Raw genomic sequence first — 21,116 nt, forward strand, 5'->3', positions numbered from 1 at the left:
GTGCACCCTATCCACCCCTTTTGCAGCAGACTCTCCCCAGGACACACTGACTGGATCTATGCCATCACCTAGATATAGGGACATATCTAGGAGATATAGGAGATGCCTGCTACCTGCCTGTTTGGAGAATATGAAGAGGCCCCACCCTCCTTTCTTCCCACCTTGTTAAGCACTTTAACAAGCAGAAATCACTGGGAAACAAGCAGATGCTAGGTGGCAGAATTGTTTTTCTAACCTTCTGCCCCAGAGACTATTGATTTGTCTGTTCATAGAGAAAGCTTAGGCATTTGTTCCAAAATAGGACCTGGCCCTGAAGATGCAACTGTGCAAGCACAATGAAAATGGAAGATGTATTGACAGAGAAACCAGAAGGTGACAGACAAACCCTGGGCTGCTGCAGGACCAAACCCCAGATCCTGGAGACAGCAAAGACTACAGCTTCCGTTACAGGAGAGGTGCTTTTCTCTTCTATCCTTCAGGTATTCAAAAGCTGACTGTACTTTGCTAATATTTTTGCCAAAGAGTGGGTGGTAAGAATGGCTCCTGAAAAGGGGGGGGACTTGCATTCCTAAGTAGTTTTCAGGGGGAAAAAACTATGGCATATTGTCATGATGGTCAGGGTTTAAATTTCTTTTTAAACTGAGATGTGAAACTCACAAAGACCACCCTGGTGAACTTCCAAATACGTAAACACCCCCATAATCAGTACTCAGGTTAAGCACAGAACAGTTCCAGATGCTTGGGGCTTGAGAGTGCTTCATCCTCAGTGCTTTCATAAGAGCCAGGTGGAGGGTTACACATCTGGAACCCCAGTGCTGGGCTGTAGTGAGACACGTGGAGCCCAGCAGCATGCTGGCCAGCAAGTTCAGCCAAACAGAGACTTTGCATTGAAAACTAAGGTGGGAAGGGACTGAAGAAGACTGCTGTGTTGATCTCTGCATGTGTATGAATGTGTATCTACATTTTTATGTGCACACACACACACACACACACACACACACACACACACACACACACACACACACACACACATTTGCAGCTGCCTAAGAGACTCCTGGGTACCTCCTACTAGTTGTAACCTTCAGAGACAACTGTGGCTCTAGTGTCTTTTTATCTAAAATGACAATTTTTTTTAAGTCCCATAAATACATCCTCTTTGCATGTGATATATTTAAACTCATATCCATTTACATGGAAGCCTGCATGAGAGTTTGTCCTTTCCCAAGCTGTGTGGTATAGAATGAACAGTCTATAGTTTATTTACCCATTCTGCTGCAGACAGACATTTGGGTTAGTTCCAGTTTGAGATAATTATGCATAAAACTGCTCTGAATGTTGTTATATATGCATATGTAAATGAGTGGACCTAAACACTCGATTCTGTTGGATAAGCGCCCAGAAACGGAACTGATGGATCACAGCACAGGCATATGCTGAGCTTTAATGGATGGTGCTAAAACTGCCCGAAGCAGAGGCTCCGTAGTGCATTTCCATCACAGAGTGGGTTCCAGCTCAGGGCTATTATCGGTTACTGTGTCACAGCACCTCCTAAGGTTTCAACGTCCCTTTTCCTCAACATGCTGTCTAGCATCTCTGCATTTATCTGTCATTTTGTGATGCAACAGGAAGAACCTCTCTCTCTGATGTGTGTTTGTGTATGTACGTGTGTGTGTGTGTGTGTGTGTGTGCATGCACAGGTGTACACGGGTACCTTTATGGCTCTCCACTTTTTTAAATTTTATTTTATGTATATGTGTATCTTGTCTGCAAGTATACTTGTATACCATGTGTGTGCCTGATGCCCATGGGCCAGAAGAGAGCACTAGATCCCCTGAAACTGGAGTAATTAGCAGTTGTGAGCAACCATGTGGGTGATTGGCATTTAACCTGGATACCCCAAAAGAGCAGCCACTGCTCTTTACCTCTGAGTCATCTTTCTGGCACTCCCAACTTATTTTCTGAGAAGGGCAGCTAACTGAACTCAAGTAGACTGGCTGGGTTTGATGCCTAGCACTCACATGGTGGCTCACAGCCATGTGTAACTTTAGTTCATCTTCTCACCTGTAGGCACCTGAAATGCATATGGTACATGCATATCCATTCAGGCAAAGCATGCACACCTAAAATAAAGTAATAAATTTTGGAAAAAATAATTCCTGGGGTTGTAGAAATAGTTCAATAGGTAAAGTCCCTGCTGTGGGTTTTATGTTGCTAAGATCATTCCTATAGTCTAATAAAAAGATGGACTTTGATGGCTTTTTCCCCTCATTATGTGCTTCAAAATCTCCCATTCACACAATCAAGTGACTTCCTGGCCTCTCACAACACTTTCTGTCTATATACCGCCTATCCTTGTTCTTTATTATAGTATATTTTGTTTTTAAATTTAGTATATTATGCCTGTGTGTGTCATGATACCTATGTGGTCAGAGGACCAACTTCAGGAGTTGGTTGTCTCTTCCAACTATGGGTTTTAGGTACTGAACTTGGGTTGTCAGCCTTGAGCAACAAATGCTTGCCTTGTTAAGCCATCTCACTGGCCCTATAATAAGTTTTTAATATTTGCCTTAAGTGTGAAAAAATTCACTCCCAAACCCCTTTTGTAAAAAGGTCACAGGTATACCACACTGCTAGTGGCTCAGCACAGCCCTACACACTCTTTGGATCTTGAGCATTTGGGTATGACGGGACGGCAAAGACACCTACTCACCGAGCAGCTGGTTGGCAGAGGAAGTTGTGAGGTTAAACTGCTGTTCCAGGTACTTGCCCAGGAAGGCAGCGAAGCCAGCCACCACAGCAATCTCCATGCAGGCAGCCAGGACGATGCAGGTGAACACAGGGTTTGAGAGCAGATGCTTGGTGACCTTAGGGATCACTGTGGAGAGGCACAAAAAGCAAGGGCAAGGTTACACGTGTTGAATGTCTGTACACTCTACAACCTCATAAGGAGATCCCTGCTTGATGAAACAGAATCTTTATCCTGTAGGTCATTCATGAGAACTCTGGCTTCAACACACACACCAACATCCTGCAAAGTAAGCTGTCTTTTACTAAAACAGGCCACTCTACCTGGCTTCTTCAATACCACAACTTCAGGGGTTTACACAAGATAGTCAGGCATCTTTTAAGGAATTACAAGATGTTTTTGGTCCCTCATTGCACTCCAAAAGGCAATTAGTTTGGGATCTTATTTTCTCAAATGAAAACTGTAACATATATATAATAAATTTTATACATCCAAATATTTAAGTATATGACCATATGCCCACTATATGAACAATATTTAGGACTATACTCTGTATGCACAATGAGAGAATGTTTAATGTCACCAGTGTCAAGAAAGAAATGATGCCCTCATCCTTTACAAGATAGAAATCAAGTCTTCCTTCCCACACCCCTAATCATCTCTCTCCTAAAGGGCCAGAGCAACTCAGGCCTGCAGAGCTTCTGGGCATTCTCCTGTCTCCACCTCCCAATTTTCCACTTCCCTGAAGTTAGATACTTGTGTTGTTCATCCAGACTTTACATAGATTCTGGGGATTCAAACTTAGGTCCCTAGACTTGCATGACAAGCACTTTTACCCACTGAACCATCTCAGACTTTACACATTTATTTTGGTGTCTCTGCTGGACACCAAAATACATGCTCAGATCTATTGTATAGAACAGTATACTATTTGTCGGTAACTCACACCCATTGCTCTCATGTACCTTAAGCCATCTCTACACTACTAACATCAAGTATAAGGTGGATGCTATGCAAGTAGTTGTTAGAGTACATTGTGTAGGGGATCATGATAATGATGAAGTCTTTACTTGTTCAGTACAGACACAGTTTTCTGTGGAGTGCACTTCACTCAGCAGTCGGTTAGGTCTGTGGGTGTAGAATTTGCACAGACGGTAGCCAGTGGTATTTACCAACTAATTAACCAAATAGAGCTGATTCATCAAGTGCTATGGCTTAAGACAAGTCAACTGATTTCAAGTAATGTGAAGACAAGTCTTAAGTCTATCATAAATAATGCTCTATAAATAGTAGGAATAGAGGTGAAATGTAGGTTATAGAAAACTTTGTCCAAGTACCATGCTGTAATTAGACTTGGGGACGGCTGGGAATGCTGCTCAGATGGTAGAGTGGCTTGCCTCACATGCACACAGCCTTGGGTTTGGTCGCCAGGGCTGCACAAAACAGGTGTGATGGTACATGCTAGTCATCCCAGGCCCTGGGAAGTAGAAGCAGAAGGATCAGAGTTCATGGTTGTTCTCAGTTACTAAATGGATTTGGGGCCAGTCTGAGATACACTCGATCCTGTCTCACACACAAAGGAGGATTATATTTTGCTATACTCATATTAAAACAAAAATGAGGCATAGTGACAGGGTGTACTTGTTTATCTCTGTGCTCATGGAAAAGATCATACACAGAGACTCATGAGAAATTGGACTAAGTATTAGAAAAGCCCAAAAAAGTGTCTGTGGCCATATAAAATAAATGGGTGGGCTGAGAGCCCAACCCTGCACTCCAAGGTGATGAGTTAGCCAGCTGTCCTAAAGAAGAGAGCTAATTACACAGGCTCAATTGCATCTCCTAGGAGACAAGACCTCCAAATGGCTCATCTAATTAAAATAAAATAATAATAGGAGACACATAAGTTTTTAATAACGTTAACAGACAAGCTCAATGCATCAAAATGACAGAACAATAGGCCAGGGACTGGCAGATATACAAAACTTAAAATTTATCATCTCTGGGAAAGATAACAAGTTTTCAAAGTGAAACTCTCCAGAGGTGGTTGGGGGATTTAAGGGTTTTGTTATAGCTCAGTGCTGGACCAGATGCCTGGAGGCCCAGGATTTCTGTGTACTGAGCCCTGGATCCAACACCCCAAGGGACATAGTCAATAACCAGAGTTGGTGGCCTCAACTTTTCTACTTGTGTTTCTGAGGCTTTAGCAAGGCAGCTTTAGGGTTAACAGAAAGAATATGCAAAAAAAACCAAAAAAACAAAACAAAACAAAACAAAACAAAACAAAACAAAAAAAAAAAAAAAAAAAAAAAAAAAAAAAGAAACTAAAGCCAAAACTTTACAAAGGGCATGAATAGAGTCGATAAACAAACAGCTTCAAGTCCTTGGCCTTCATGCCATACAACACGCTTAGAGTCCCTGGTCTTTATGGGCACACTGTGTGTATACCTTATAGTCCTGTAAACATTCATGGCAATCTGACTTTTTAGAAGCATCACTCCAAATAAATGCCTAGGAGTGTTTGCTTTTAAAGTCTGTGTTCAAATGTTTAAAAAAAAAACAAACTTTCCTTTGTTAAATCCATATTGTTTTTAAGTATTGTACAAATACTCAGAGAACTGTTGACTCTGGGGCGTTTAAAGTGCAGCTTAACAAACACAGAAAATGAACACAATGGGCATAAACAGAGGGCGATTTGTTCTTCGTGGACAAAGGTGCTTTGAGTGTTCAGACTAAATCAAGGTAAATGACTGTTGATGGGCCGAGGTAAACTTGAGACAGTGTGTGCCACGCATGAGGCTATTCTGTACCCAGAATATGGAACTGGTGGTCATAGCCACACACTGTAGAGAGAGCAGTGTAGCTCCCAGCACCCCCTGGAATGGGTGAGTATGAACATGAAAGTTCTGGCTGTTCTGGTGTCACGGCAGACACTACTGTTACTAGTCACTATGCTTTTTTCGGAACGATGACATCTAGATTCTAGAAGCACTGCTAACAGTGGAGGGGCAGGTTTGGGACAATCCAGGTAGATGGATCTCTGCCATCTTCCCTCAGATGGAGTGCAGTCTCTGAGGGGCTTTGCACTCTGCCTGGATCACACCACCAAGGGCCTCCTGTTGTAAAGTCCATCTGGCTCCAAAATGACACTGACGAGTTGAGTCAATTACCACATCTCTTTAGACCTCAGTATGGCTTTAATCTTCACCAGAACCCTCATGACCTGTTTTGGGTTAGGAAGGGATCTGGCCCCATGAAGGCAATTTCAGTTAACAGAACACTTCTATACTTCTGCAGGCTTTTAATTAATCTGGAGTTCATTCCATTCTGCAAGAAGGGCTCCTTGCTAAGACAGGAGCCTTCCTGGTTGTTTTAATGCCTAATGACTAACTTCTCCTTGAATTAGATGTGAAAATCATTAAGTTCAAGAACATTGGACTAAAGGGAGGCCTGGGACACCTAATTCGAATGACCCGTTTCTCTCTGGAACCAAGCTGATTGGCTTCCAGAAGTGACAGCTTCCTTGAGTACTGCTTGCTCTCTTCCTCCCACATCCTTTCTCCCATCCACAATTTTATTGCAACAACTTGTAGCGATCAAAATCTTGCTCACTTTTCACAGGTTCAGCCCACCCTTCCATACCCCAGCTTGGAAATGAGGCCTTAATTATCTTGATTGTAGGGCTGTCCTAAGTGCTTCAAGTGGATTGCAAAACCCATAAAACCAAGCCTTTCAAGGAAGGAGTGGCTAATGAAGAGCCTAGACAGACAGAGACTGGTGAACCTTGGCCACAACAGGCCACTGAACATCTACAGTCTCCCTTCGCCATTTAATTCTACTTGGTACTGGAGCTGGGGTGGAAGGGGTTAGATTGAATCATGCAGTTCTCTCAACTGCGGGAACCTTTTCAGCTCTCACTTGGAGCCCACAGCTGTCACCACTAGGGTGGTACAAAATTAGAAAGATCATAGGGGTTGCAGGCTCCATAGAAGGCAGGTTGCCTACTGTGAGCCCTCAGAAGACATTCCTGTGGGCTTGCTGTTCATTTGAGAGTCCTTAGAAGGGGAAAGGCAAGTTTGGGGACATCAGCAAAACTAGTATCATTGGAGCACTGTGTATGTGCCAAATGCCATCATAAGTGTTCATCAACTCACAGACTGACAACACAACCCTCCATAAAGCACATGATCTTGGAACCATGAAGTGCTCCATTTACAAATGAGGGAACTGAGGTAGAGAATGGACCCACAATGAGAGAGACATAGCAGAACCTCCAGCCACAGAACCAGCCACCACGGCACGCTCTTGTGATAAGTGTGTTGTTCTGTCCTGGATTTTCTGAGTTACTATTTTTATTATGAAGATTAAGCAAGCAGGCTTGACCTGCCAATAAGAAGTATTTGAGATACAATGACATATTTGAGATACAACAACAAGTCTGAGACAAAAAGACAGAGCCACACAGAGATGGAGACAGAGCTAACTGGGAATGCCTGGGGATAACAGATGGCGAAGGGTGGTGGGGACCTTTTTCTCTTGCCCTTGCCGCCATACGGGGATGGGCAGCACTCCCACTTTCATATTCTCAGGGCTGGCTCACCCCCACCCCCACCAAAAGGATCAGCTCTACTGTGCTGCCCAGATGAGGTACAGGTCCTGTTCTTCCAAGTGCTGCAGCCAAAATCACATCTATTAATCTTTCCCAAACAGTTCCACCAACTAGGGACCAAGTATTCAAATGTATTATTCAAATGGGGGAATTCTTTCATGCCACCTCACTGGGAAACGTGATCTGATGTGGTGTGAACCTGGGGCTTAGTCCAAGAATTTTCTAGGAAGGAAGCTAGGAAAGGGGAGGGGGAGGAAGAAATAAAAGAAAGAGTTGAAGGGCTGAAGGAGGAACTCAGTACCAAAGAAAAAAGTTTGGTTGAGAAACACTGTATAATGTCAAGTCAGGGAACATGCTCTGAAGAGGCAGGTGCTGTGGGTTTGTAAGTTTCAATTCAAGACTTGCTAGGTCTGTGACTCATTCCCACCCATCTGTGATGATGAAAAGACCCAAGATCAAGAACCATGTGATCCAGCATCCCTGGCACACAGGTACGAGCTCAAGGAGAACCAAGACGAACAGGTAGAAATGAGGCCAAGTGAGGGATCCCTGGCATTTGACCAGTGTGTCCTGGAGTCACAAGATGTGCTCTGGGAATTCATCTCTATGCGTGGACTGTTGAGTGACAGCTGTGAAAAGCCTGGGGCAGGGAGGTATTATGTTGAGTTCCTGGGAGTCATCATTAGAGCCAAGGGTTTCCCTAATAGAGAGGCACCTTCTCCATACAGCAAATCAACCGGTCAGGTTGTGAGGCAAGTGTCCTAACTCACTACCCTTCCAGGACTTGGAGGCACCCAACAGTGGTTATTGTGGGGCTCCATGGAGACCCCACTAAATTACACTCAGTATTGTGCTTTAGGCTCTCTACTGAGATTGGCCTTGCTCTGCTTTTCTTTTATTAAGATTTTTTTTGTCACAACATTGTTTATCCTGGCATATGAGGAAGATGAGGCCAGAGTATGCAGCAATTGTAGCCACAGCAGCCGTGCTTGTCAGCCTTCCACTTGCTGGACAGAGCACAGCAGAGGCAGGAGGTTCAGCATCGCCACTTCAGACTCTGGGTACCAAGGTTTGCTCTGAGAGCCTTTAAACTCCATCTTGCACAGAATGCAAAGCAGAGCACTGAAGGAGGGCCTAAACTCCAGAATCCAGATTGTGAACTTTTCTAGAATGATTCCAAGATTAAGGACACACCCTGGGAAAGATAGAACATTAATGGGCCCAAACTAGAGCTGTCACTACTGGCAATGGTACAGAGCTTCCGTGTGAAGAGTTACCCGAGCGCAGGGATAAAAAGACAAAGGTACCATGCCCCAGAAAAGCGTATCTGACAAATACAGGGGACAGAGAGGGTTAAAGAATCAATAACTGAAGGAGTGGACAAATCACAGAGGTTTGCAGGGGACTTGCTGCAGGCTTTTGAGAGACAAAAGTAAACTTATGACCAAACTATGAGTGAATTCCACAGGTTCATGTCCGTAGTGGGAGTGTGACAATTAACTCCATCAAGGTAAGTGATGCCTTGGCTCTGGGGTCAGAAATACAGAACTTGTGTCTCTTCTCACTCCTGCCAACAATTCTCGAGTTGTCTAAACCATTCCCTTGGTTGAGAGTAGATGGAAGTCCAGGTACAAGAGGAACCCAGCAGTGACGGGGAATTTCCTGGAGGCAAGCACCAATTACACACTGGCCTCAGGCTAGGTGGACTCTGGGTACAGCTATAGGCCTACCATGGCCATGCCAGTAAAGTGGAACTAGTTCTCTGGTCTCTGCCCCTGGCTTCTCCCATTGCCCTCTTGCAGCAAATAGCGCCCAGGTATCCTGTCCTTAGAAGGGAACAGGCGCAGGGCAAAACTTGCTTTCTTTGCAAGAAGAAAGTTGTGACCTGGGTGAACAAACAGGAAACTGCCAGCTCCAAACAAACACAATGAAACCTAAGTGTGAGCTGGTCTGTTTGTGTGTGCGTGTGCGTGTGCGCGCTCACGTACACGAACACTGCTGTGCACAGGCCAGGGCAGCCACAGTCAAGAACTGACTGATTCCATTGATTCTTTTGGGACCACTGGGGGGGTGTCGTCTAAGAGAAAAATAGGGTGGGGGCCCATCACAAGCCCATTTAAAGTGAGAACTAAGTGTCATGCTTTGGCTCTCATATTGCTACCCAGTGTCTTCTTTCTGTGGCAATTCCCAGCAGTGACAGAATTCTCAGAAGCAGTGGCTGCTTTTTTCAGACCCAAGCATTGAATTTTCCCAAGGCAAAGGCAGCAGAGAGAAAGTGACTCACACAATGAGTCTTGCAAGCAAACAGGCACCTCTACTTCACGCCTGTGTCTAAAAACTTCCTCTGTGAAAATGTATTCTGCCCTGGTGCCACACAGGGCTTTCTGTCCCCAGTTTTTCCAAAAGCGAAATCCTAGCAATTTGAGAATGCATTCCTGAAAAGTCTACAAAACAAACAGTAGCATTCTGGTAAAGCAAGTTTATGTATAGTTCCCCTCAAAACCAAGCCCCTACCCCCTACCCTGCTTGCTTATAGCAGGATCTCCTGGTATGCAGGTCACTGTGGGAGTCCACCCTGCCCAAGCTTATTTGTGACAGCATTCTCTCAGCACCGCCATTTATGCAAGTCCAACTATGGGGAATTGGTGGGGTGGGGTGTGCGCTGATCTGTCAGCCCTTCCTGGGGACCCATGTGGGGACACAGCAAGGGTCCTTCTTGTCTCTGGCATTCATTTTCAGTTAGGAATTTACTTAGATCATACGGGGACTTTCAAACATCACCATGCCTGGCCTCTCCCCCTGGCCCCATGGGAACAGACTTTCCTGTAGGGTGGATACAAAGAAGTATTTCAAGACACCATACGGGTGCGGGTGGAGTTGACTCAAACTGCTGATAGGAAACAAAGGTTGATAAAACAAAGCCCAGACACTTTTATGTGAAGGTCAGTGCCAAGGCTTTGATGATTCATTCATAATGCACCCAGGACTGTGTTTCAGGTACCAGACACTCAGCTACACACAGGACTGTCCCCACCTAACTTCAATCACGACCTTTTCTAACCCACACATTATGAACCAGATGCCCCTTTCCTCACCACACTGGAGCACATCTGTCTGTGCATCCTGCCTCTGCCTGCCCTCAGAGCAAGGTCATGGACCTCTCCTCTCATCCTTCCAGGTGGTCCTTCAATGCAGATGCTCTATGGTCCCTAAAGCATCTTTCTGAACTGTGTGGAGTCCTTTAATCTTGTACCCTGGACTCCAGCAGCCTTTGTCACTGGTCATAGAGGTAGTATAGTCTCATAGTTACGCAGCTATGAGAAATATGCATTAAAATGAAATCCAGTCTTCCTTGGAGCTGTCCTTCTCAGAGCATGGCCCTCAAACAGGGAGAAATGGCTCAGTTGGTAAAGTGCCTGGTATGCTAGCTATCAGAACCTGAGTTCAATTGCCCAGAGCCACAAAAAATAGCATGGTATGGTGGTACATGGGTGCTGGCTAGTCTTAGGTCAACTTGACATAAGCTAATTATCTAAAAGGAGGAAGCCTCAGTCGAGAAAATGCCTCCAAGATCAGGCTGTAGGCAAGCCTGTAGGGCATTTTCTTAATTAGTGATTGGTTTGTGCAGGAGGACCCAGCCCATTGTGGGTGGCACCACCTCTGGGCTGGTGGTCCTGGGTTCTATAATAAAGGAGGCCAAGCAAGCCAGTAGGCAGCACCCTCCATGGCCTCTGTATCAGTTCCTGCCCTGGCTTTCTTCAGTGATGAACAGCCATATGGAAGAAGTATAAGCCAAATAAGCTCTTTCCTCCTCGATTTGATTTTCGTCATGGTGTTTGATCATAACAACTGTAACCCTAACTAAGACACCGTGCTTGCTATGCTAACACCTGGAAGGTAGAGACAAATACCTCTCTCTGTGTCTTGCTGGCTAGCCAGTCTAGATATATCTACCAGTTCCAGGCTAGTGGTAACCTCATCTGAAGAAAACAAAACGATATAACAACAAAATGCACAGGTAGCTCCTAAGGAATGACACAGGAGCCTGAACTCTGACCTCTACACTTACGTGCATGTCCATCTGCACACGTATATGAATTTGCCTTCCCCCTACAATGTGAGAAGGTCATGGGCAGGTTTCTACTTGCTTGGACAGCCACTGCTTTCCCATCGTGGCGTTGCTGACCTCTGGGAAATGCTACCTTCCCTTGCTTATGCGTTCAACAGACATTCTGACACAGCAATCACACCCAGCCTCATGTTGGGTGCCCTCTATATGGCTCAGTGGCATTGCTGAAATAGACAGAAGAAAGCAAGACATTAAGGGCACCCCAGGGCTGGTTCCTAGCAGGCACTGCATGATAAGAACACTATGGACTCACTGACCAGCCTGATCCCTGGTGAATCCTAACCAAACTCTAGGGACACAGCAGGATGTGAGGCACAGCCTGGCTCAAGACTGCCAGGGTTGCTTTTGCACCATGGAAGCAACAATTTCACAGCATAGCTACAGGATGAGAGAGGTCACTCTGCAGACAAATCGTGTAATAAACAGCATTCAGCAGGCAGCGTGGGCATGCTCACACTACCAGGCTCCTCACAAACACATTTGGATAAAAGGTGCAGGTGCCCCAATAAGAAAAATGTAGCAGAAACCAACCACTGAGCTGAGAAGAAATGGGAGAAGCCAGGCTGGAGCGGAGTCCAGTAGCCCCTTCCTGACACAGGTGGGTCACTTGTGGGCTTGTGGCAGCATATAGGCACGGCTCTCACCGTGTCCACAGGTGGGACACATGGAAGCCAAAGCCTGGGTGGGCTGGAGTAGAGGTGGCCAGGATGCACCGGGCCTCACCATGCTCCCTCCACGATCCCTTCATTCCTCCCCTTATCACACTGCAGAATGTAGTATCAGGGGTCAGCTCTACCTTCATGGAGGTACAAAGGAAGGCATACATCACCCATCAAAATTAAAATGAAGCCATGCCAGGCAAGGGGTCCCTCCAGAAAGTCAGGGAGCTGCGCTTCAGAAATGAAAGGAAGCTGATCCAAGATGGCATGTGACTTCCAGAGAAGGCACTGGAAGCATTTTTGAAAAGGGCAGGAGACTGCAGGACTGACATGGCACAACAAGGTAGGTGTGAGCCACAGGAGGACTTTGCCACCGTCTCTTTGCCACCCTCTCTTTAGGCTGCAGGTCGCAACATGACCAGCTGCTGTACCAGTTACTTTTCTAGTTGCTATGGCAAAATACATGACTAAAGTGAGCTGAAGGAGGAAGGGTTTACTCTGCCTCACAGTCTGAGGGTCCCATTTGCCTGAGTGGGGAAGGTGCTACAATAGGCAACTGGTTGGTCACATTGTGAGGCAACTGGTTGGTCACATTGTTTCTACAATGAGGAAACCAAAAGGATACATCTCATTTACTCTGGGACTGAGCTCCTGGGATGGAACTGCCTACATTCAGGGCAGATCTTCCTTTCTAAAAGAGCCTTAAAGACATACCCAGAAGCCTGAAGGTGTGTGTGTGTGTGGCTCACGCCTTTAATCCCAGCACTTAGAAGGCAGAGGCATGCAGGTCTCTGTGAGTCTGAGGCCATCCTGGTCTACACAGCAAATTCCAGAACAGCCAGGTCTACACAAAGAAACTCCGTCTCAAAACAAACAAGCAGAATGACACACTCCAAGACATGTTTCAGTGGTGATTCTAAGTGGCGCCAAGCTGTCGATGAAGATTAAGCATCATGGATGAGTTTAGGTCAGGAAGGGTCCCTGGGTGGACAGCGGCTGGGGAAGGTGGGGGACAGGATCCAGCTGTGGAGATTTAGCAAGGGGGGGCACTAGCCACAGTGCTGGGCTGTGCTTGGTCAGGGAGAGGTATCAAGGCAGAGCTCTGATCCCCTTACAGTGAGGCTCCACTAGAGAAAGGCTCAGTTGTCCTTTCAAAGACAACTTTCAAAACTTTCAAAAACAAGAGAGGCCACTTGTTTGTGGGGGAGAAGGGCTGATACAAGAGTGCTCAGCTTCCCACTGCCCATCTCAGAGATCAAAGCCAGGACTTGCCCTGACTTTGTCTGACATAGGCAGTTGCACTGAAATCATCAGGTCAGGGCCCGCAGGGAGCAGGGGCTTCATCCCTTTTCAGCTGAACTGGAGCACAGGATGTCCCACTCCAGACAGGCTATTCTGTGTCACTCTCAGGAACCTGGGAAGGTTGCATTTTATGGCTGCTATAGACAGATTTTCTGAGCATAGTGTGAGACTCAGATAGATTGTGCAAGAATTGTAAGCTCCAAAGAGATGCATGAAAAATGGCCATTAAGATTCTGAGAGGCCATGCTCCTACACAGCCAGGGTCTATGTTGATGTCCATGCATCCTGTTAGTGAAGGCTATGTGGATGCTCAGGGTCTGGGATACCATATGTATGTCTGAGAGCCACATGGCCACAGGAGTCATATTGATCTGAGATGGGACCATGGTGACATCCATATCTGAGTCCATGGTCCTACTGTATTTGATTGGGGGGAGGAGGCATCGGTGTTGATATCCATGGCCTGGACATATATGTGTTAAAATTCCAGGGCCATGGTAAGCTGGCCCTGCCATTTGCTGTCCCCGGGAGATTTGGCCCTTTCCCTTGCTGGCCACTGCAGCTGGAGAGCTGGTCCCACCCCTCATGGGACAGCTCACCCAGTCTATATCATGGGTGTGGAAGGGCTGACCCCAAAGATATGGGGGCTGGAGATGTGGCTCTGTCCCTTGCCCGAGGGAGGTGGTGCCAGGGGAGGCTCAGACTGATCAACTCAGCTACACTCAGGTTCACCCCCACATCTACCATATATATATATATATATATGAATGACCTGCTGGAATTCATAAAGGGACTGTTCCTGCAGAATCATAGCTGCAGGATATACAAGAGGACTTTCAGTGAGGGTTCAGTATTGATGGTGTGCCAGAAGCCAGATGCCTTGAACCAGACCAACAGCTCATTATAACACACATTTACAAGTAGAGCTGATTGGACAAAAGGGTCTACTGTGTGACACACTCAGCTCCCAAGGCCACTAAGAAGACTGAAGAGAGGATGGAAATGAGGGAAAGACAGAGGATCCAAGGTTTTTTTCCTTTGTTTGTTTTTAATTTATGTGTGTGTGTGCACATGTGTGTGTGGTTTTTTTTTTTTTTTTCATTTTCATGGAGAGTGTGCTGCAAGGTTAAGGAATGTATATGGACAGACTGGAAAATGAGTGGGATTGGGATGTATGATGTGACACTCCCAGAGACTCAATAAAAAAATTATGTTTAAAGTAGTTTCTGAGAGGCATGTATTCCTCTGATATATCTAATAGGGTTCCATTTCTTTGTGCTCAAGAACATCCGGGAGACCACCAGGGCTTCTGACATTTTATTTACTTATTTATTTAGTGAGTCAGATGAAGAGTTAGTGTGGAAACACTAGCAGCCCTGAAGAGTACATTTGGTGAATGTGTTCCATTGGCAAACACTTAGCTCATGGGGCTGAAGAAAAAGGATGTAAATACAGTGACCCTTCTCTGTGGCCAGCATCCGGATGACTGTTTATTATCACCATAGTTCAGATCACTGAATTCCTGATCTTGGGGAAGTCTTCTGGAGCCACAGTTTTCCTGCCTTCTGGAATATCTTCTAGCCTAGTCTGTTGGTGGACCTTAAGTAGGAACTGCTCACTCTAAATGAAAAATTGCCACTCGGGGAAGTGTGTTCACTCTGATACCATGCATGAACCATTTTCAGTCTAGTGAGTTCCAGATCCATTGACCCAAATGTATACTTCTCAGCCCAGGCCAACTACTCAGTGCTCATCTTGACTTTGATTTGTCCTCTCTTGTTACATGCCTCCTCTATTGAATTACAAGTCCTAGAACACAAGCCTCTTAAACATGGCCTTGTTCCCAGGCCCTACGAGGAGTAGAATATCTACCTGAAGGGAGCAGATGAAGCAGGGCGGGTGAACTGGATCCCAAGAACTCTGAAACTGTGACGGCCCGTATGAGACCCAGCTGAGCTCTGCCTTTTACCCTTCATGGCCTCTACAGCTCTGCTACTCCCTTTACCTCTGGCTGCTTTTGATGGCTTGCCAGTGAGGTTTTAATGGCCTAGCTGTTTTCTCTTTTAATCTGCGCATACCCAGAGATGAAAGGAAAGGTGTGCAATTGTGGTTTGTGGGAGACAGAACTATCACCTGGGCAAAGAAAGACCTGGAAAAGTTGCCACTACTGGGGCACACCTACTCTGATGCCAGCCTGATGGATTATTGTGGGTCTGGGGCCTGGGATTGCTGTCAACTGTGCTCTTAAGGTAACAGCAGGCATCACCCTCCAGCTGTCTGGGGACTTTGGGAATCTGCCAGTTTTGAAGGTAGAGGTAATTTACACCTTTATTGAGAAGGTGGTCCCAGCTAAGGCAACCTCCAAGGATACGCACTAGCTGGACTTCTCACCTATTGCATTCAGAGCATTAAAAGAGGGATTTTCAGGCCATCAGTTGGCTCAGAGCACTTGTAGATACCGACAGAGAACATGGGGCCAGACATGACATCAGGTTATTAAATTAGTGTCTTTTCAGAAATAGCACAGGTTCGTTCGGATCCTCATGGACTCACGGGTTTGATTAAGTGTCTCTGCAGGCAGAGCTTTTGCTCTAGGGTGCTTCTGTGATAGAAGAACCATGCACAGTTTAACTTGTGGGAACATGGCGGGGAGAATGGAACAACCTCGCAGCCAGTGCGGAGTGAGACTGTGAAGGACCATAGGGTCTGTCAAAGCCTGTGATTATCAACACACAGCACAGGTGCACCTCATCCTACAGGCACTCTCCTTGACTGATGTGACCTCTGAGTAATGCTGAATGGTACCTTGGGATGTGGCCCATGTGGCTACTAAAGAGATAACTGTCCATCTACTGTCCTTCCATCCCATTCTCTGAGAAGAGGTATGCCAGACTACCTCATGTCCAGGCACCTGCAGCCAACTGCTCATGTCTAAACTCCAGCAGGTACCCTGGTTAGGGAACACCACAAGTAACATCCTTTGTGTGTGTGTGTGTGTGTGCTTGTGCACATGATTGTGTATGTTTCTGTGTATCTGTATGTGTGTGTGTAACAGGCATGGAGCAGCCTGAGGCTGCTGGGCTATATTCACCTTCACTGTCATTTTATGCTTTTAAGGGACTGTGCTGAAGGTAGAAACAACCTAGAAAAAAAACCTTTCTCGATTGACATCATTATCTGCACCTTGCCATTTTGTCAGAAAAGCTGTATTCATTTTTTTTTTTTTTTAGATTTCTCTTCTAAAAAACTTTAGAGCTTTGTTGCACCCCAAAGGCGAGGTTCTCATATATGTTAACCACCAGGGTTTCATCAATTAATGGTGGCTACCTTATTCTTGCCTTCATTAAGCACATCTGGTCCTAAGTTAAGCACAAGGTTTGTGTGGCCAATTATGTAAAACTCTGACATTCCCCAGTGGCCATCCTTTCCCTCACCCCATCCCAGAATCCCCTCTGTTCTGATCCCCTAGGTCAGTTCTGGCCACTTACCTCTCAGCTGCTGGAAACAGGAGGCACTGCTGTCTGGCTCCAGGGGGTGTCTCAGGACCCCATTGCTGGGCTTGGGCCTCTCATACTCTCTTTCTGGGAGCATAGCCTGCTCGCTCTCCATGGCAGGGTCTGAGTGTGGGGGCAGGGATTGTGGGAACCCAAACATCAAGAGGGACGAGAAGAAGAGCAAGGCACCACAGAGCAGAAAGCCACCCCACCAGGCTCCAATCCAGCGAGGGTCATCTGGCGTGATGTCCAGGTTACCTGGCAACAGAAAGGGCACACAGTTAGCAGAGAGGGGACACGTGGGCTATGGGGAGTCTGCTTGAAGAGAGATGTCCACTGCACAGAGAGCGAGGTCTGTAGAAATGGATGGGCTGGGAAGGGACCTGTTCCACGTCAGTGCTCCTGTTTCTCCCATCACTGGGGACTGAGCAGTTTCCCCCCTTAATTTCCTTGTCTGCTCTGTGTGTATAATCTGTCTAAACAAAAACAGTGAGGAGCCAGACAGCCGAGGCAGCCTGGAATTGACTCATCTCGCTGCATTGCCAAGCTAAGTTCACAAAAACGCAAGCAAATATTCACTATGCAAGGGCAGACGGTTACTAGGCATGTACTCCTTCACCTGAAACGGTTTGTCTGAAATTTCATTCCATCCCTCCCAGCACCAGTTAAATCAGGTTCATAGCAACAAGGACAGGTACAGAATACAGTTCAAGAAAATGGATGCCTGGATGCTCTGGTGAAAACCCTGCCCCATGTCTTGAAGGTGGCCCCTGGCTTGGCCCCGGCCCTCCCTCAGCTCTCTGCTCAAAGGTAGCATGTATATCTATCTACATTTGCCTACATGGATCAAGGTGACTTGCTATTACCACCTCTTTGATTTGCCAACCCAAGTCCTGGGGACGAACGGGAACTGCAGCTTCCTCCGGTTTTTGCTGCATTCCTTACAATTGCCCTGGCAAAATGCTGTGCCTGGATGGCCTACCTAGAAATGTCTTTTTGGTGATAACTGGTGCTTCCAGAACCCAAAAGAAGATTCTTGGGGACCTGGGCAATAGTAGGTGAGAAGAAAAATATGGATGGACAGCTGGGGAAAAGTGGTGACTGCAAACAGCAGATGAGCATTTGGCCGTTTGTAAAGTGCCCTCCAAGCTATCGTCTTCCCAGGCTTTCCCCTGTACAGAAGTCACACACAGCACATCCCTGGCTGTTTCAGTAAATTCTTCCTCTAAGCTTGTGTAACAGGCTTTTATCCTCTCCTTTTGGTGCAGAAACTGAGAGCCTAGGTTCCTTGCTTAAGTTCACATGAGTGCAGTTTGGAACACAGAGGTCTTCCCACACAGGCCCCACACTCGGTGTGGTAGCACTTTGTAGATTTCTTTTTAGTCATTCTTAATTATCTGGTCTTTGTGCTCCCTGGAGAACCTGTGCATACACCAGATGCCTGTACTCCAGGCAGCGGGACCCATGGCTACCGATTGTTCTGGTTAGGTGCAAATTGGCTTGGGGATACTGATATTGTCTACTCTTATTGATGCTCAGAGACCCTCAGCATGCTGAGATGGACCAGTTGCTTTTGCAGAGCCATGTGTCAGGGAGGAGAGAGCTTAAGCTGCAGAGGGCTATAGGGTGGTGCTGAAGGCCAGATCTGCGGCTCACTAGCCTTGGCAATCCCTGAGCCTTTCCATCATTTGCTGAATAAGGATGTGATCCTGGAGTTGTTGTAAAGATGAAAGGTAACAAGCAAGAATCCCTTGGCGCACATGGGCTCTTCAGATATGGCAGCTCTTATTATTTTCCCCCTTTCTGTTCCCAAATCATGAATGGGCATTTCCATGCATGGGTTTTATATTTAAATAGTATGCCCGGGCATGGAAAATCTCAAGGTGATCCTGGAAGCATCTTCATGCAAATGAGGGAAGAGAAAAGGAAGCACAGTCACCTGGGGCAGCTGAATAGGGCTCTTGTCACTAGTCACTTGCTGGTTCTTCTCCTGCTGCCAAGCAGTGGATGAAAACAAAGAGGAAGGGAGCCACCACTGTCTCCAGGCTCCCAATGCCAGCAAAGACAGGGAAATCCTAGCAAAATTAGTGCTGTGGAGAAAGTCACAGGAAAGCAGCGATTCTCTTGGAGATGTGAAAAAAAAAACATCACGGGAGGTGGGCTGGCACTGGCTTTATGAGCTGTCTGTGTCACCTTCTTCCCTGTGGGCGTGCATGTACAAAGCTGTCTGTTCAAGAACTGAAAGACAGCAAGGAACATGTCACCTGAGTCAAAACCACAGCATTCCTGCCACTTGGGTCAGGCCAGAAGAGGCTCGTGTGAAGCTACGTGGAAGGCAAGAATCATGAAGTCACTGTTGGCTTTCTGGGGAGCTCTCCCCTCTCCATTTTAGTTACTCAGGGTATTGTGGCAGAAGAGAAACAGCACATTGAGGGGACACCACTAGGCTTCCAAGTGTGCACGGGTCAGGGGTGGGGAGGCCTAATGAGTGAGTGAGTCTCTACCTGACTTATGGAGGACGGCTCAAGCAAGAACCTGTCTCAGAAACTCCTCTGCCTGTGTCTTCACCAAATAATAGCACCCACACTGCATGTGCGCTTACAGGTGCCTTCTGTGTGGGTGCATAAATGTGCCTGTAGAGGAGGAGGCCATTCTGGGCTATTATTCCGCTGGAGATAGCCACCCTGTCTTATGAGTCAGAATCTCTCATTGGCTTGCAGCCCACAAATTTGCCTGTGCAGGCTGGCCAGCAAGCCCCAGGGATGTTCTTGTCCTTAGTTCTCTGGTGCTGGACCACAATACCTGGCTTTTTCATGTGGATCTGGGGTTAAACTCCTGTCTTCAGACCTGTGGGCCAAGTGCTTGCTTTACCAAATGAGTTATCCCTCCAACTCCTTAAATAATATTTTTTTTTATGGGGGAATTCTGGCTACAGGAGCCATTGTTCTAGAATGGCTGATATTGAGATAGAGTTCTTTGTGATGGCAAAAACCAAATGGCAGAATCATTAATGTCTGTTTCGACCAGATCCTCTTCTGGATACAAAGAGTATATGCTGCTGACTTTGTGGAGTGTGGCCACATACTGGAGTTCTACAGAGGAAAAAGTGAGCAGGGGGAACATACATCACTTCTGTCTGTGACTATGCATGTGTCTGTATGTGGTTCCCATGTTTCTTCTTCCCAAGAGGAATATATGAACAAGCTACAGTGAACAAAATGTCCCTATTGACCTGCTTTGGAGACTTGGCAGGAACAAGAAATAAACTTCTACCATTCTAAGCCACAGATCTGGGGACATATTTGTTACTGTAGCATGATCTAGCCTACACTGACTACTACAAATGGCTTGGGAAATAGACACCTTCTCTGTACTGACAGCAGTCCTGGGGAGGCTGAGAACAGCTAAGTGCTGTCTCAGGTAGGAATCAGGGCAAAGCTTGAGAACCTATTTATTTTCCTTTCCAGTTCTTGTTCCTGTATTGACTTTAAAGCTTGTTTTCGGACTGTCGTCTGAAGGTGGCTGTTTGCAACATGTCCAGAACAAAGTGAAAAGCACCAATCTGTCTTCTCATTTACTCAGACACATCAATATACCAATGAAAGAGGTCACGGGGATGATGGGAGCCATGGGCCAGAATAGTGGGTGGCAGGGGTGGAGGGTATCAGGCTGAGGGGATAGCCTGAGCCATGGTGTGACATACCACAGGGAGCAGGGTAGACAGAGAAAGCCCTGTGCTGCCACTTGTCTATACTTGGTTTCTCCAGGAGCTGGGAAGACACAGATTTCATTCTCAGGGTAGTTCAGTCAATTAGAAGGGTGAAACTTTGGAAATAGCTGAAGCCACAACACTATTTGCTAGCTGTGCCTGGATGGGGCCTCTATTCGCATGTATCTTGGACATATGTACAGTCTCCCTCTTTAGAAGACCCATTTCTTTGATTCGATGGTGTGTGTGTGTGTGTGTGTGTGTGTGTGTGTGTGTGTGTATGTGTTTCCCATGGGCATGAGAGTATGGGTCCATGTGGCTCTGTAGAGGCCAGAGCATGATGCCTGGGTGTCTTCCTCTGTTGTGTTTTAGTCTTTATTGTCTCTAGACAGGGCCTCTCACTGTCCTGGAAGCTCATAGCGTTGGCTAGGTTGGAAGGCTAGCATGCTCTGGGCTCTGTGTTTCTGC

The 21,116-nt window shown here is 46.4% G+C and overlaps 1 protein-coding gene across 2 annotated transcripts in view; it reads right to left on the reverse strand.

Annotated features, from left to right (window-relative positions):
* Positions 1–21,116, reverse strand: part of Slco3a1 (solute carrier organic anion transporter family member 3A1) — a 272,508-nt gene that overhangs the window by 44,505 nt on the left and 206,887 nt on the right. For both annotated transcript variants that reach the window (XM_051206637.1, XM_051206636.1), the window contains exons 4-5: positions 16,934–17,197; positions 2,711–2,875 (exon numbers count right to left, since the gene is read on the reverse strand). In XM_051206637.1, the coding sequence (XP_051062594.1) occupies positions 2,711–2,875; positions 16,934–17,197 (429 nt within the window). The remainder of the gene's footprint in view (positions 1–2,710; positions 2,876–16,933; positions 17,198–21,116) is intronic.

The sequence above is a fragment of the Phodopus roborovskii genome, unplaced genomic scaffold (genome assembly GCF_943737965.1).
Source record: "Phodopus roborovskii unplaced genomic scaffold, PHOROB, whole genome shotgun sequence".
Lineage (NCBI taxonomy): Eukaryota > Metazoa > Chordata > Mammalia > Rodentia > Cricetidae > Phodopus > Phodopus roborovskii.